The sequence below is a fragment of the Mytilus trossulus genome, chromosome 11 (assembly GCF_036588685.1).
Source record: "Mytilus trossulus isolate FHL-02 chromosome 11, PNRI_Mtr1.1.1.hap1, whole genome shotgun sequence".
NCBI lineage: Eukaryota > Metazoa > Mollusca > Bivalvia > Mytilida > Mytilidae > Mytilus > Mytilus trossulus.
This window is the reverse complement of record NC_086383.1, coordinates 43,754,558-43,771,924: the sequence shown is the minus strand read 5'-3', so window position 1 is coordinate 43,771,924 and position 17,367 is coordinate 43,754,558. Positions and strand designations below refer to the sequence as shown.

The 17,367-nt window shown below is 32.0% G+C and overlaps 1 protein-coding gene across 2 annotated transcripts; it reads left to right on the top strand.

Annotated features, from left to right (window-relative positions):
• Positions 1-161: 161 nt before the first annotated feature.
• Positions 162-17,015, top strand: LOC134691154 (D-erythrulose reductase-like). 2 transcript variants are annotated; one of them, XM_063551441.1, is made up of 7 exons: positions 165-429; positions 2,552-2,649; positions 5,202-5,356; positions 7,210-7,252; positions 11,957-12,121; positions 12,951-13,065; positions 13,845-17,015. In XM_063551441.1, the coding sequence occupies exons 1-7, from the start codon at positions 378-380 to the stop codon at positions 13,946-13,948; spliced, it is 732 nt and encodes a 243-aa protein (XP_063407511.1). In that variant the 5' UTR covers positions 165-377; the 3' UTR covers positions 13,949-17,015. The 2 variants fall into 2 exon arrangements, with proteins under 2 accessions (XP_063407512.1, XP_063407511.1); XM_063551442.1 differs by lacking the exon at positions 2,552-2,649 and having other exon boundaries at positions 162-429.
• Positions 17,016-17,367: the final 352 nt, after the last annotated feature.

Below are 17,367 nucleotides of genomic sequence, written 5' to 3'. Positions count from 1 at the left end.
AATATTTAAAATCACGGATACGATAACCATGATAGATTATGCTATTATATCTATCCGATAACGCACTGCTATTCACTTGAAGACTTATAGTATGTCGATCTTCATAGACGAAAAACGACTTAATCATGTTAATTTTGTTAAAACATGGATGCACGCAATAAAACGAAACGGATGAAAAGAGAACGGACGTATACCCTATACAACCTTTCACATACACAATTTACTATTATATCAAATGTATAAGTGTGTGCACCAGATAAAAACGTAATGTATTTTTGCACTGTGACTACACTATCTATATTACATGTAGTATGTGTTGATATTTAAACTAGTGAACTACTTAAATTGACACTGGTTATAAATAGTTTTTAATTGCAATGGAAATCCGTCTAGATGGAAAAACAGCCTTGGTTACAGGTTCTGGGAGAGGTAAGATTAATAAATCAAATCAAATATTTTATTGTCGTAATGAAAGAATTTTATCCGGTCGTTCTCCGCGTTTCAATTCTCCATCATCCATAACAACGTACAGTTTTGAATTTCCACTTTTCCCAGATGTTCTATAAATCCGCCTACCTTCTTCGTCGATATAAACATTGCCTCGTCTGCCCTCGGGAGCATATTGAACATGTGAAGCTTTCATTCTAGGTGACATCACCTTATGCTTAGATCTTGAACGTTCGATCAGCCTTAAGTAACTCAAAACCTTTACTAAATTCTTTTTGGATACAAATATTTAGATTGAAAGGTTCAATGTTACTGTAGAAACCTGAATATCTTTATTCATGAAATGCACATTTATACCCCTTGGGGTTGAAGGCATATACAAACAATACAATACAATATACACAATGGAAAAATTAGCATATCAAACATCATATATAAAGTGGTAAAACAGTAATATTTATGCAGGCGTTGTGTCCACTCCCCTCAGTGCAAATTACGTTTTAATGAACGGAACAGTAAGCTGCATCATATCAAATGAAGATAGAATTAATTATAATCTATCTGTTTCAAACAATTTAAAGTATTCTGGACATATATCATTTATATCTTTTTCAAGCTGATTACATAAAGATTTATTAATTTTACATTTTAAGAAAAAGCTGGTTTCATCCTCAACCGCATTTATATTACAATGTTTACATATTCTATTTTCTCTTTGAATTCTTTTATATCTACCCCTCTCTATTTCCAAGAAATGGTCACTTACTCGCATTTTACATAATAATTTTCTATTTTCAAAACTATTTTCAGAAATATATTTGTCTATTTCATATTTTGTTTTTATTTAACTGTACAGGAATATTTTACTGGTTTCATTAGTTAATTTTAATTTTTCAAAGAAAATATTTTCAAAGCTATCTTTTAGTTCTTTTTTAATATTTTTGGAGAATGAACTCTTCTCTTGTTTATAGTTTGTATCCTGTATTTTATTTATGTCTAATTTATTTACATTGGCTATATTTTCTACATATGAGAACCATGAAAATATACCGTTAGTGTTAAGCCATTTAGATAAACAGAAAGCATCATATAATAAAGGTTTATTTTCATTACTAGAAATTAATGCTAAGTACTTCAATGATTGTACTTTAATAATGACATCTATTGGATACTGAGCTAGTTCTGCTCTTGCAGCTATATTGACAGATTGTTTACTAAGCCCCAGTACATATTTGCAAAGTTTTAAATGTGTCTTCTCCACTTGGCTACTATCAATCATTGCTAGAATATCAAATTTACTCATGTCTTTAATTTGTGCTCGTCTTTCAGCTCTTATTATTTTTTCATAAAAATCCATATACCAAATATCAACGCGGAATATCACATTCTAATTACAACGGTGATCCAACTTATTGGTCCTTTAAATACTAGTAAACTAATTCTTGAAGGTTTTAACATAATACATGTAATAGTTGTAGTAAGATTTGAATATTGTCTTTAAGAGCATTACTTAATATTAATATACTAATTTCATTTCCATCAGTGTAAAGCAAACCGAAACATATATTGCTATCCAGTTATTAGGACAGAGACATATAAATGTCTCTGATTGGGAGAACTCATAGACTGGTATACTGCATGGTATTGGGGGTTTTTTTTGTGCTTTATACTGGTAAAGGATCAAGCCTTTTTAAATAGTTTGACAGTTTACTAGTATTCGATATTTTTACTAGAATGGCACCTCTGTGTCAGGCCAAGGGAGGATTGAAAGCTCACATACATATTTAACTCCTGTCACGTGTTGTATTGTCATGTTCCAACCCAGGAGCCTGTAATCTATTATTTTTCGTTGGTTGATTTCTATCATACTTGTTAGTCGTGCAATGTTAATAGATTTAATCAAAGCGCTGATTTTGTTATGTGAAATATTTCACAATTTGTCATGCCAGGACCTTACTAGCCTACTATACGGTTTTGTTTTGTTGTCATTGTTGAAGGTCTAAGCGAACTGTAGCTGTTTAAATCTATGGAATGTGGTGGATAGTTGTCCCATTTGCGATAATACATCTCCTCATATCAATACCTTACTTTTTCGATGTTTAAGGTATTGGTCGTGCCATTGCAAAACGACTAGTGGAATGCGGTGCTAAAACATATGCTCTGAGTATACTCAAAGATGAGCTGGACAGTCTGAAGGAAGAGGCAAGTAAAGATATTAGCTCACAATTTCTTAATACATGATAGTTTTAATTTGATTGAACAAAAACAGGACGTTTAAACAAAATTTAAATAAAGTATTGAAATATTCAGTTAAAACATTTCTACATTTTCAGTTTGAAATATTAAAGCTTTCAAGATATTGGAAAAGATCTTGTACATTACGATGAGAATGCCGAAATTCTCGTTGGCCAATAACGATTCATTATGAGGAAGTGAACATTGTATTCGAGCGTACAAGTTCAACCTTATGTTGTGTCTGATTGGGACGTTTGAGTTAGTATAATACATGTGTGAGACTATTAAGGCTGACTACACTGCAAAGGAGCCCTTACAACTATTGCTGGAAGGTGTCTGCTTGGGTGGTCAAGATGTATAAATACATGTCGTCACGTGCAGTTTAAATTAGGTAGAGATTCTTCCGTCGAGATGCGTATCATTACTTGGAACTGGGATTGACGGTCCGGGAACACTAGTGGGAAGTTGTATGTTGTAATACCCGCATTCCAGAGCCAAAAATATGATAGTCAGTTACAAATTACATCAATGACAATCGTTTTACAAAAATATCATGTCATAAGTCTGTAATTGTCAAAACCTTTCGGAATTTGAGGTCTTCAAAATACAAGCGTCACTGATGAGTCTTTATTAGACGAAACGCACGTCAAGCGTACAAAATTTTAATCCTGGTACGTATCTATAATGAATGTATATAGTACTATTAAACAAATTGCATAGAAATTTCTTTAACATCATATAAAACATCAAAGTGCTCACTAACGTATATGACAGTATGAACCAACAAAAGATGATGGAATCGAAAAGAGAACATCCTCGTCAAAACGAAATATGACTGCTGATTTTACTATATACTTGAAATTTACTACATTTGTTACATGTATTTATTTTGAATTCAAGCTATGGCAAACGGCATCCAATGTCTTAGATTGTTAATTTAACCAACTCAATAAACATATTCATGTTCTAGTTGTACTTTAAGAATGTGAATGGCAATTTGGTGCTGATGGTGTTTGTCAAATTTATTTACAACTTATAGACTATAGCCGAATTAAAGCTCAACATATTGTATAGCTAAACTTCTATTTTCGAAGGATGTATGATGACGTCGTGAAGATTTTAGAAAATTGTGTCCTTGAGGAAAAAATAACATGTAAAATACATAACAAGTACGAAATCGACAAGTTTTTGATCCCTCAAATGTTTCTGAGTCTCCAAAACGTTTCTATTTCGCCCAAACGTGTCTTTAAAAAAACAAATCGCCTACATGTGTCCGATTTTATGTCCCCCAAACGTGTCTGATAATTTTTTTTCGCCAAAATGTGTTCCCTTTAAAACACAAGAACGTCTCAAAACAGTTAGGGGTAAAATGTCCTCAGTGAAGTCTATTACGTTTATGGCAATTCTATAATTGGGAACAAGATTGAAGACGTCGGATTTTTGTTGCAGGATTTAAAAAAAAGCCATCAAACCGCAATCCAAAGACTTTTGGAGGAAATGTGTAGTGATACGTATAGACAAGTGTAAAAGACATGGTGCACTATCCACAATGAAAGCTGAAATCAATGACTTCTGCTTTCAAATAAACAGACACCAATAAGGAAAATAATAGCACAATAAAACAATATATTTTACTTGCAGAGGGTTTTTGTTGTTGTTTTTTTTATGATTATTATTGCTTTAAATTTTAATTGTACTTCAAACTTAACAAATATAATACATCTTGCAAGTGTTCACTATATCAGTGGTCATTTATTAGTATAGTTTGTGCAACGCCGGTTGTTTATATTAAACATAATTGCAAGTTTAATTCGCAACACACACATTAATTCTTGAATGTTCATTGCTTAATGTCCAGTGGATAATAAACTAGTTTTGTACAGTTTAATTCATTGTACTAAGTTAATATTTTTGTACTTATATACAAATGTACTCCGGTGATGCCCAACTACCTTGAAGTGGTTTTTGGGCTTTTAAATAGGATGACGGTTTGGCTTCATATGGACATGTTTGGTCGTTTTTAAAAAATGACACGATTAGGCGTTAATAAAAAGAACACTTTATGACGCCCTTTAACAGCTAGACATGTTTTAGGGGAATCGGACTAGTTTGGGGGGATGGACACGTTCCTGGAGTTACAAATATATATAAACAAAATGAACAACTGTTCAGAATAAAACTAGTTATCAATTCTATCGCATTAATACCACGTTTATCCTGCAAAATTCGGCTGTGTAGATAGGTTTCAAACCCCACTTCAGCGAAGAAACGAAATGAGCAAGGAGTTAATATTACAAACTTTCAAATTTGCTCCCTTTTCGCCTACAATACCAATTAGAATAAAGACTGTTTGTTGAAATATCAATCCATCAAATTGACAAAACTGGAGTATTTCCATGATACTATTTTCTGTGTATTGGTTTTTCACAGGGTAAGTTTAAGTCTACAAGCAATACCTTTACCAAAATGTTTCGAGGAAATCCGACGACGACCTCCTTTTATATTTTTTTATTTTTCAGGTTCCTGAAATTCTTACATTACAAGTAGATTTGCGGGACTGGAAAAAGACGCGAGAAGAAATAGAAAAACTAGAGGCTATCGATTTATTGGTTAACAATGCTGGTGTGTGTAAAATGAACAATTTTCTTACTGCACCACAGGGTGAACTAACTGAGTAAGTAAACACTGATTAATTGATTTAGGTAACATGTGGTCCACATAGTTATGTAATCGCTGGATTTTGAATATAATTTTGCAAGCAACTGGAGCATACAGAAGTTTATATGAATATCTAACTTTTATACTTTTCCGAGATACAGTTGATAATCCTGTAGATAGAATTGCAAATGTGACGTGCGCATTCATTAATATATGTTGTTGTTTGCAATTTGATGATAGTATCCATGCTATGTCCTGATCTTTCAATATTCTGTTCATCCTCGGTTCATAAACTGTAGCCATAACATATTACACTTTTCTTTCCTCTGTTTGTTTCAACAGCAGTTATTTCGATGATTAACCAATTTGAAAGTGTAAATGCAAACAACTTAAACATTAAGCAAGCATAATTTACTGTTCATGGCTTTAGTATGGTTAGTATTATTCAACCAGGTAAGTTTTCGCTAAATGGGCTATCTCGAAAATACATTTGAACGGATTAATCCTGCTCTAAACTGTCCCCTAGTCGTTTTTTTTTTATTTTTCGCTAAAATGTCCTGCCTCCCATTTAAGTCAGGGGTGATCATGAAAGGATGACATCACAATGTAAAATATTTATAATGACTTTTAAGAAAAGCTACTTTTAAATGTTATCATGACAGCATTAATCAATATACACCGTGTTTAAAAGAATAAGGTTGCTTGTAAATAAATAAATGCTGAACAAACCAACCGGATGAAAGTGGATATTGATGGACAGGCTCTTTGCCCGTCTCTGGAGTGTAACCAATATCCTTGATTTTTTTTAGTATTTCAAATTTTTTTACTGTTAGCTTCAATGTTGAAAGCAAATCAAGAAATATGCAATTAGTGGAATCATCTGAATTTATAAAAAAGCAGAATAGACAATATATTGAACCCTTTTAGGTTTAGCCGTAGAGAGCTTTGTTGTAAATATAACGGGGCTTTCTTGTGTGTGTCTGTGTTGGTGAACTACATGTCATTATTTTGGGAACGATAACAGCATCTTGCCTGTTAATATAGAGAACTAGCTATTGTATATATGCCACCATAAAGAAACTGTTAGAATTGAATTAAGTCTCCTTAATGTTCACATGTTAAAACTTATAAAAGTACATATATATAATATATTTATAACTTCCAATACAAATACGTTACTAAATTCTAGCTCTATAAAACAACATGTTACTTCAAGCTACTACTCTAACATCTCTGACCAATACCTAAAGTTTCTCACAAGATCGAGCTATAAGCATGATCTTAATTGATGTAAGGCATTGATTAATGGTCTTATATTATTTGGATGAACTTGTAAATGCTATTGCAGTTCAACTGTGCTACTAATGTATCGTATAAAGTGTCACATTAAACAAGATGAAAGCTCATTAAACTGATTAAGAACTGACCATCAAATCTAACATGTAATTGATTACACCATATCAACTATAATAAGGAAAATAGCTTTTTAAACTGTAATTCCGTATGTCTTTAAAATGCAGACATGTATATTCTTTAAGAATTATCAACTACTTAGTCTATAATTATATGATATAAAACATCAAGTAAATTAAAGCAAATCTGTTTTATTTAATTCATGGCTTTAAATAAGCAGTAACAGTGCACAAAAACCTAGAGGCGATCATATTTGATGATGTTTTCAGTGTTAAGAAACGGGATGAAGGCGGAGAAGAGATTATTGAAGAAAAAAAACAACGTATACTGATATTTAAAATATTTTGTTAAAGTTAATTGCGTATTTTTTTTATTTCTTAGTTAGATCACATGTTTCTATATACATATTCGGTGTGCTGTTTAAATTGTTAACCATACATTCTTACTGTTTTATAGAATGATGGATGTTAATTTTAATGCCGGGTTCAACGTTTCGCAGGTAATTATAGTTTTTACAATCACACAGAAAACCCAGAAACAGTTGTATTTATTCCTGACTTTAAGGATGTTCAGCGCTACGTTAAACTAAAACTGGTTCTCTCCTTTGAAACACGGGTATCTAAGTCGCCCTTCTTGTATATGTGGTAGTCAAATAGATATCGGACAGGGATCTGTCTTACGTTAAACTTTTTAACTTGTCCTCCGTAACTTCTCTGGCTTTGATCTATGCAGTTCATTAAGAGTTTGTCGCAGCAACACTTATATTTTTAGAACATTTTTAAACTTCACATCACATATGCACTTCTGATAAACTTTTTTAGAATCTTCTTTTTACAATCGCCTTATGTATTACATATTTCTCATACAGTTTCATATTTTATTTCTTCAAGACAGTACACATTTGTTAGGGTTTTTTTCTGCAATCCAAACTATTTTACTTCAAATTTAGTGTTTTGATTTTATTTGTTAAAAAATCTTTCTAAATTGCTTTCAAAGTTTGTCATTTTAGACCATTTATTGTTACGGTTAAAAACTTGTGTGGTTGAAATTAGTCAGATGACTGATTTGCCTGATGACAAAATACAATTTTAACAATAAGCATTTACATATTACTAATAATTTGTACCTTTTTATCAACAAAAAAAAGCGTGAACAATAATTTTTGTTCAGTTTTTGCAAGAGAAAAGAGTCTATGCAGTGCCCACTCGCGGGTGTGTGTACATGTCAATACGAATTTTTAAAAAGTAGTTTCAGCAGTAGACATGTCTTAAGGCTTTATATGGTCAATATAAAAAGAAGATGTGGTATGATTGCCAACGAGAGAACTCTCAAAAAGAGACCAAATGGCACAGAAATTAACAACTATTGGTCACCGTACGGCCTTCAACAATGAGCAAAGTCCATACCGCATAGTCAGCTAAAAACGGCCCGAAATGACAAATGGTAAACAATTCAAACGAGAAAACTAACGGCCTAATTTATGTACAAAAAATGAACGAAAAACAAGTATGTAAATAAACTCATCATAGATACCTGGATTGAAATTTTATATTTGCGCCAGACGCGCTTTTCGTCTACAAAAGACTCATCAGTGACGCTCGAATAAAAAAATGTTAAAAAGGCCAAACAAAATACGAAGTTGAAGAGCATTCTCATCAACAAACGACAACGACTGAATTACAGGCTCATGACTTGGGACAGCACATACATACAGAATGTGGCGGCGTTAATAGATATAGGAAGATGTGGTGTGAGTGCCAATGAGACAACTCTCCATCCAAATAACAATTTTAAAAGTAAACCATTATAGGTTTAAGTACGGCCTTCAACACGGAGCCTTGGCTCACACCGAACAACAAGCTATAAAGGGTCCCAAAATTACTTGTGTAAAACCATTCAAACGGGAAAACCAACGGTCTATAGATATAGGAAGATGTGGTGTGAGTGCCAATGAGACAACTCTCCATCCAAATAACAATTTAAAAATTAAACCATTATAGGTTAAAGTACGGCCTTCAACACGGAGCCTTGGCTCACACCGAACAACAAGCTATAAAGGGCCCCAAAATTACTAGTGTAAAACCATTCAAACGGGAAAACCAACGGTCTAATCTATATAAACAAAACGAGAAACGAGAAACACGTATATATTACATAAACAAACGACAACTACTGTACATCAGATTCCTGACTTAGGACAGGTGCAAACATTTGCAGCGGGATTAAACGTTTTAATGGGCCCAAACCTTCTCCCTTTTTCTGAAACAATAGCATAACATCACAACATAGAAAAACATACGATAAAATATCAATTGGCAGACTTAACTCAATCAAAAAACGTATGATTACACAATGAACGAATAAATTTGATCTGCGATATCTGAATACAAATGCACAGTTAATTAAATATTAGAGACAAACATTCATGACCAAAAGGCTAACAAACAAATTCAAACACACTGAGAAATATTTAACCAATCAATGTTCACTTTAGAAAAAAACCGTTTTTTTATAATCTTGAAGTTTATAAAAATGTTGTAAGAATAAGTGAAACATTGAAGATATTACAAATAATCAAAGCTGGTATACAGACAAGATCCATATAAATAAAAAATGACAAAAAAGCATTAAAAACAGTATCAACAGGTCGAATTAACAAGAAAATACGATTTGAGAGTACTCGCAGTTACTGACAGCTAGTTAAAAGCCAAAACCAATTAATAGTAAAAAATCATGCATCAGAGACTAAAATCGACTAAAACACATCACAGGGATTTAGTATTTTAACGTCATTAATAGTCAAAGAAGACATGATTTGTGCAATGCCAAAAATAAATGTATCGACAGGTAGTAGTATAGTGAAGAGCGACTTCTATAGAAATAAAAGTTAACGTGGCTGTGTCCCCTATACATCTCGCCTCAAAAGATAATGAAATTTAGTTATGTTTCAATTTGCTAATGACAAAATCAATATTAGTGCCAATGTGAACTATATTCATAGATCTAATTACAATATTGGTACGATAACCCTTACTTATAAGTTTGTTTAAAGGTTCGATGAGTTTACAAGGATCACATAGTGATTTCCTCGCTTTAAGTACAATATTACCATAAAATTTAGGATGTGAAATACCATTTTTAATAAGCTTTCTACAGGTATAGCCAAATTTACTAATCAAATCTTTGTATCTATGAAAGAATTTAGTAAAAGTTTTAAGTAATTTATGGTATCGAAATCCCTGACACAACAATTTACCAGTGATGCATTGATTACGTTCGTTAAAATCTATGACATCAGAACACACACGGGCAAACCGAACGAGTTGCGATATATAAACACCGTATGATGGAGCCAAAGGCACATCGCCGTCTAAAAAAGGAAAATTAACAATAGGGAAATGAAAAATCGTCTCTTTTGTCGTAAATTTTAGTGTGAAGTTTCCCGTTTGAAATTGAAATGTCTAAATCTAGAAAAGGACAACTGCTGCTGTTTATGTTAGATTTAGTTAAAGTAAGTTCGTTTTGGGTAAATTTCTGAAGTATATTTAGAGAACTCTGGATTATTCAACGAAAAAATATCATCCAGATAACGGTAGGTATTTTTGAATGTATCAACCAAATGTAACAATGATGGGTCTTTACTGAGTTTGGTCATAAACTGAGATTCATAGCAATATAGAAATAAATCTGCTATTAAAGGGGCACAGTTGGTGCCCATAGGAATACCTACTACCTGACGATACACTTTATCGCCGAAACGTACATAAATGTTATCAAGCAGAAAGTTTAAAGCTTCAATCATATCCTCACATTTCCAGTAAGTGTATCTAGCATACTTTCCTTTTTCGATACAGAAAAAGGCCTTAAATGAGTTACAGCAAATAAAATTACAATGAGATTTTTCGAAAGACCATTTTATCAAATACAAAAACTTTTTCTTTATAAGATTGTGTGGAAGTGTAGTGTACAGAGTAGAAAAATCATAACTGTCAACAGAATTGTAAGGACCATTGAAAGCATGTATTTTATCTAAAACCTCTAAAGAATTTTTAACACTCCAAAAATAATTAATACCATTATTTTCATAAGCTTTATTACAAAAGTTAACAACCAGTTCTTTGATAGTAGTAAGGGAGGTGGTTAGAAGCACTGATAGATTAGTAGTAGAACACTTACTCGAAGCGGAGACGAAACGGAATTTAAATGTTTTTTTGTGTAATTTCGGTAACCAGTACATGGTAGGGACTTTCAAATGTTCGGAAGATGCTTTAAGCTGGGCAGTGGCAGTGGTATGCTTGTTAACGATTTGACTCTCTGTGGTGCGCACTGACCTGAATGCAATCTATATAAACAAAACGAGAAACGAGAAACACGTATATATTACATAAACAAACGACAACTACTGTACATCAGATTCCTGACTTAGGACAGGTGCAAACATTTGCAGCGGGATTAGGCGTTTTAATGGATCTAAACCTTCTCCCTTTTTCTGAAACAATAGCATAACATCACAACATAGAAAAACATACGATAAAATATCAATTGGCAGACTTAACTCAATCAAAAAACGTATGATTACACAATGAACGAATAAATTTGATCTGCGATATCTGAATACAAATGCACAGTTAATAAAATATTAGAGACAAACATTCATGACCAAAAAGCTAACAAACAAATTCAAACACACTGAGAAATATTTAACCAATCAATGTTCACTTTAGAACAAAACTTTTTTTATAATCTTGAAGTTTATACAAATGTTGTAAGAATAAGTGAAAAATTGAAGATATTACAGTTAAACATGTTAGCGGGAGCCCAACCCTCCCCTAACCTGGGACAATTGTGTAACAGTACAACATATATGTAAGGAACGAACTATAAAAATCAGTTGAAAAAGGCTGAACTCATCAGATGGATACAAACAGAAATACTACATACATGTAGAGTGGACATGGCCAGGTACTTGTATATCCCAACAACAAAAGACACTAAGTACAGATCTGAGAGATTATATCACATAAATTTATAGAGTCAACGAATTTTAACTGTACAATAAGATCGATTGCAGTTCCAGAAGAAACAAAACAAAAGTCGAATAGTTTATATGTCACATATTGTTGATAGAAACAAAAAAACGACTAAAGACAAAACCAGACAAAAAAGTCGAATATTTTACATGTCACATACTATTAATTTACAGGTTGTTGCAAAAATGATGATCGAGAAAAACATCAGTGGGAGCATTGTCTTCATTTCAAGTTTGTGTTCGACGTTTGCAATGGAAAAACTGAGTATTTACAGTTGCACAAAGTCCGCATTAGACATGTTAACAAAATGCATGGCACTCGAACTTGGACCTCACAAGGTGTGTAAGAAATCTACAGATATCTACAATTGAAAGATCGGAAGACAATTCCGAAATGCTATAGTTTTCTCTTCAGTTTTAAAGTCAAATTATAATCTGAAAAAACATTTTGTTTGCAAAGTGTGCAAAGTCATTGTCTTAAATTATTCAAGTACATGTATTTAGTATTTAAAATAGTGTTGGATATAGATATAGATCTACTATCTGTTATAATTTCTTCTACGAGGAGTGTAAGATGTAATCAGATTATGTTAAAATGTATGTGGTTTAGTGTGCAAATCTTCTATTTTCAATTGGGATTTAAAGATTGTTTTGAAACGATATAATTGCTTTTATCGTCTTTAAAAATCAAACCACACTATTTAAAAAAAGGGACTTGTTTTAACTTAAAAACTTTTAGGCTTCAACTAGACACTGTGTTACATTGCTTTGAAATAAACGGACATAATTATTCAGCGTTTTCCAGAATATGCACAATTTTCGATTTAGTTGATCAAAAGTTTTATGATTTTCTGCATTTTACTCTAAGATATTGTACATTACCTGGGTTTAAATGCCAGTTGTATTGCTTTATTAAATCAATTGTATGTAAAGAATTCATTTCTGAAACTCGCAGGTCTTTTCATTGAAAGTAAAAACTTCAGCGTCAGACCTTGGTTTTCTGAAAAAAGATAATCGAACCATCCTAGTTTCAAAATATATTATCTAATATTTCTATATTGATAGATCAAAAAGAAAGTATTGGGCTTGTCCTTCGTATGTCCTTTCACATTTGATAATGGGTCTCTTCTATGTCCGCCTCTGAAATGTAAAAAAATGTTTATTTTAGATTAGAGTTAACTCCGTAAATCCAACGGTTGTTTGGACTGAAATGACCTTGAAAATCAAGGACCATATTAACAGCATGCCCAATTTATCACTAACGCCACTCGGAAAATTTGCTGGTGAGTATTGAGTGAAAATAAATTCATTCTTCTTTTTCCAACTTTTTATACATTATCGCAATATGACGTTAGTCGTAAGACCTCAATGCCAACATGCATTTGCTTAACAAAAATAAATTCTCCATCATCTAAAAAAAATCAAAATTGAGTAAACTTTGAAATGAAATTAACATACACATTGCCACAAAAGATCAGACACAATCTATAATTCGGTTTTCATGAGGTATCAGATCAGTCTCATGTCAAGAACATTTAAAACAATTTCAGTCTGTTTTCGAGTAAAATGTAAATTATCAAAGTTCTACTAACTGTTTGGAATGAATCATGTGTATTGTCATTATGTTGGCGTGTCTTGAGGGCTTGTATACTCATATGTTTTTGCCCAATTCAATTTACACTATTCCTAATAAAACGTGCATAAAATTAAACCCAGAGCATCAAAACCACCACGGGCTTAAGCTTGCATCTAAAAGGCAGTTGCAACCTTAGTTTTATGTCACTTATATACACGAAGAAGAGGGTTAGGTGCAAATTTACCATACAAAAATTAAGCTTTGCGATTTGACAAAATATAGCATACTAAACTTTCATACAAAGTTCTAGAAATACTAGGTTTTGTGATTCTTCGAAATTGCTTTTATTGTATGTTATAAATCTTATCCTGAATGAAAATACTGATTTCAAAGTCAGAAAAATCATTCTGTGAATACATCTAATATATTATATCTTAGAATATAAGTTGTCCATACTTTCAAATGAAGACTATTTGCGTTTTTCAGACAGAGAAGATATAGTAAACACTGTATTGTTTCTTTTGAGTGATAAAAGTGGAATGATACATGGAGAATCTATTCGTATTGACGGTGGATTGGGCGTACATTGATGTTAACGTCTTTATTTATTTGCGCTTTTGATGTATAGCAAAATTGAAAAACATTGACAATATTATGAATATATCCTATATCGGTTTTTATTCGTATTACATTAAAAAATAACCAGTACCTTTTACTTTTGAAGTATTTTTTTTTAGGATTTTGTGCATTAAAAAAAGTAATAATGAGTAAAGAAGAGAATAACAATATTTTGTAGCAAAAATCGCTGTCTTTTGTCTTAATTTATGATTTTTTGAAGAACGTACAATGACTTATAATAGTTGTTTATCTTTGGTTCTTTGGTTTCTGGTTGATAGTTGTCTCATATGCAATCATAACACATCTTCTAATTTTATATCAAATACGAATTATAACAACATTTCAAGATCAGTACCATGGAAAATGCGTCACGAAGAGCAGCAACTGGTTACCATTCCCGAATTCCGGTGGCCAATAGGGCACTATCTACTCATAAACTCCTAGGATGAAATGCATTATCTTGCAAGCGACCTTTTTAATAAACAAAACGCATGTATACTGATAAAACAAAGTACTTAACTATTCTTTTTGTATATGTTTATGATGTCCTGATATTTTGCTTCTGTTGCGAGCGTATGGTTACATTCAAATGGCTGTTAACGTCACAGTTCAATTTGGGGTCATCAATGCGGTTCACGTATATTGTCGATTTTAGTCAAAAAGGTATTTAATGACACGGAAGTTAAAGGACGTTACGTTTAAGCGTAAATGTTAAATTGCAGTATAACAACACTATTTGTGCATTGTTAGAAAATGTAAAATGTATTTTTACTTGTAACGAAACAGGAGAAAAGATTGACGAGCCTCGTTTGCATCAAACATTTTTAATAAATGAACATTCTCGTGTGACCAAACGACGGTTAACGTGGACGTTTTTACCCCGAGGAATCTGTAGTAAAATATCAATGTTGCAGGTGTAAAATTTTGAACGAATGGGGTACGAGGTAGTCATGACATTTTTATTATTTAATTTCACAACAACAAAAAAGTAAAATACAGTAAAAAATACAAAAATGAATTCAGGTACAAAAAAAAAGCCAAAACAAATTTTAATAATACAAAAATTATTCTTCCCAATATCCGGGATTGAAATTCCTAATATATCATGTAATTAACAAAATGCGCTTCCAAACTTTCAACCTTCCCCAATTAGATAAAATAAATCATAAGGTTATCTCTGTCCAGTAACATAAATGTGCAATAAGCTTTAGAAGCTCATATGGACTCAATTCACAAACGATATGATTTCCGTGGTCTTTGATCTTCAAATCCCAGCATAGTTGTTTTACCTGTAGATTTAACGATTTATTCCTAGTACCGATTGCATGTTTCCTTTGGATGGAGTATTCGAATGAACGGTTAAGCATAGGCACTGTGATGTATATATAACATTTGACAGTGTTTTAAGAACTGGATTATGGCAAAAACTACATCTTAGTGAAATCAAGGGGAAATGTTTCAAAGTTATCTTTAATATGTATCAAGGTATTAAATCTTGTGTTCAATATAATGGTGAACAATCAGAATTTTTTCCATGTCTGATTGGTGTTAGGCAAGGGGAAAACTTGTCTCCTTTTTTATTTTCTATTTTCTTGAACGATTTGGAACAATATTTTAGAAATTTAGATGGTATTCCTTTAGAACTTTTAAAGGAAAAATTTGAAAACGAACTTCATATATTTTTTGAATTGTTCGTAATTCTGTATGCTGATGATACAGTAATCTTTTCAGAAACTAAAGAAGGCTTGCAACATTCCTTATATATTTTCCAGTTGTACTGTGAAAATTGGAAATTGAAGGTGAATGTTAAGAAAACCAAAGTTATGGTATTTAGCAAGAGGAAAACTAAACAAAATCTGAAATTTACACTGCAGAATGATTTACTTGAAATTGTTGATACATATTCGTAATTGGGTGTCATTTTTAAATATAATGGTACATTTTTTGATACCAAAAAGAAACTTGTAGATCAAGCCCAAAAGGCACTGTTTTATATTTACAAAATTATACGGAATGAATCTTTACCAATTGATCTACAATTTAAACTCTTTGATTCTATGATAGAACCTATCTTACTGTATGGTTCTGAAGTTTGGGGCTTTGAAAACCTGAAAATTATCGAAAAAACTCACTTGAAATTCTGCAAAAGGGCGCTGAAAGTTAGAAACACTACGCCTAATTTTATGGTGTACGGATAATTGGGTAGATTTCCTCTTGAAATAAAGGTGAAAATTAGAATGATTATATATTGGTGTAAAATTGTAAATAATGAATCAAAACTATGCAGTTTATTGTATAGACTGATGCTTGGTTTAAGGCCTAAATCTAAATACACCTTTAAATGGGTAAATTGTATAGAAGCAATATTAAACGATACTGGCATTGGATATATTTTTGCCAATCAAACAGGCTACTGTGATAAAATGTACTTAAAACAGATACTTTGTGATCAATTTGTACAACAGTGGTTTAATTAGTAATATTGAAAATTCGTCACGAGGTCAATTCTACTCAATATTAAAACAAGATTTTACTTTAGAAACATATCTGCTAAAACTTCCCGAATATTATAGGCTTTGGATCACACACTTTAGGTGTTCAAATCTGCGTCTGCCAATAGAAACAGGCAAATGGCAAAATATCCCGAGGCATGATAGAATATGTACTTTGTGTAAGAGTAATATTGGTGATGAATTTCATTTGCTATTTAAGTGTACTTATCAAAATATTGTTGTATTAAAGGAAAAGTTTCTGCCAAGCTATTACACAGTGAAGCCTAATTATAAAAAAAATGGAAGGTCTCCTTTCAATATGTAATGTACAACTGTATAAACGTCTTTCTGTATTTATCAAAAACATTGCAAATATGTTCTGAAAATGTTAAAAAAAAACATGTTGTATGTTATTGTTATATCTTTATACTATGTCATTGATACCACATAATTACTTCGTCATGTTTATATAATGCTATTATGTATGACCTCATGTTACACATGTATCTGTGTCTGAGTGTTCAAATAAAATCTTGAAAATCTTGAATCTATAACCTGTCGACACATCCAGACCAGCTCCTTTATGATTTAATGCGATTTACTCAGTTTATTTTTTTTATCTTCATGTGTATTAATGTATTAATGAGATTAAATAAAGGTAAACTACATGTCCCTCTAATGTAGACACCGGATTGCAATTTGCATGATACTGGTATACATTTTTCATAATGCCCTTATGCAAATCAAGTTCCTTTTTTTATTATTAAATTTAAAACGAAACCGGGTCGTACACATTGACAGTACTTGGTCCTGCCATTTTAACATGCCCTATATATCATTGTATGCATAGTTAAACAAATATATAGGTGCAAAACGTGACCAATATTGCATTTCTATGT

What these genes read in the sequence shown, in the direction of transcription:
- LOC134691154 (XM_063551441.1), top strand. Translation starts at nt 378, where the DNA reads ATGGAAATCCGTCTAGATGGAAAAACAGCCTTGGTTACAGGTTCTGGG. An exon ending in CCACAGGGTGAACTAACTGA is followed by an intron (nt 5,357 to 7,209) that starts GTAAGTAAACAC and finishes ACTGTTTTATAG; the next exon opens with AATGATGGATGTTAATTTTA. An exon ending in CCGGGTTCAACGTTTCGCAG is followed by an intron (nt 7,253 to 11,956) that starts GTAATTATAGTT and finishes ATTAATTTACAG; the next exon opens with GTTGTTGCAAAAATGATGAT.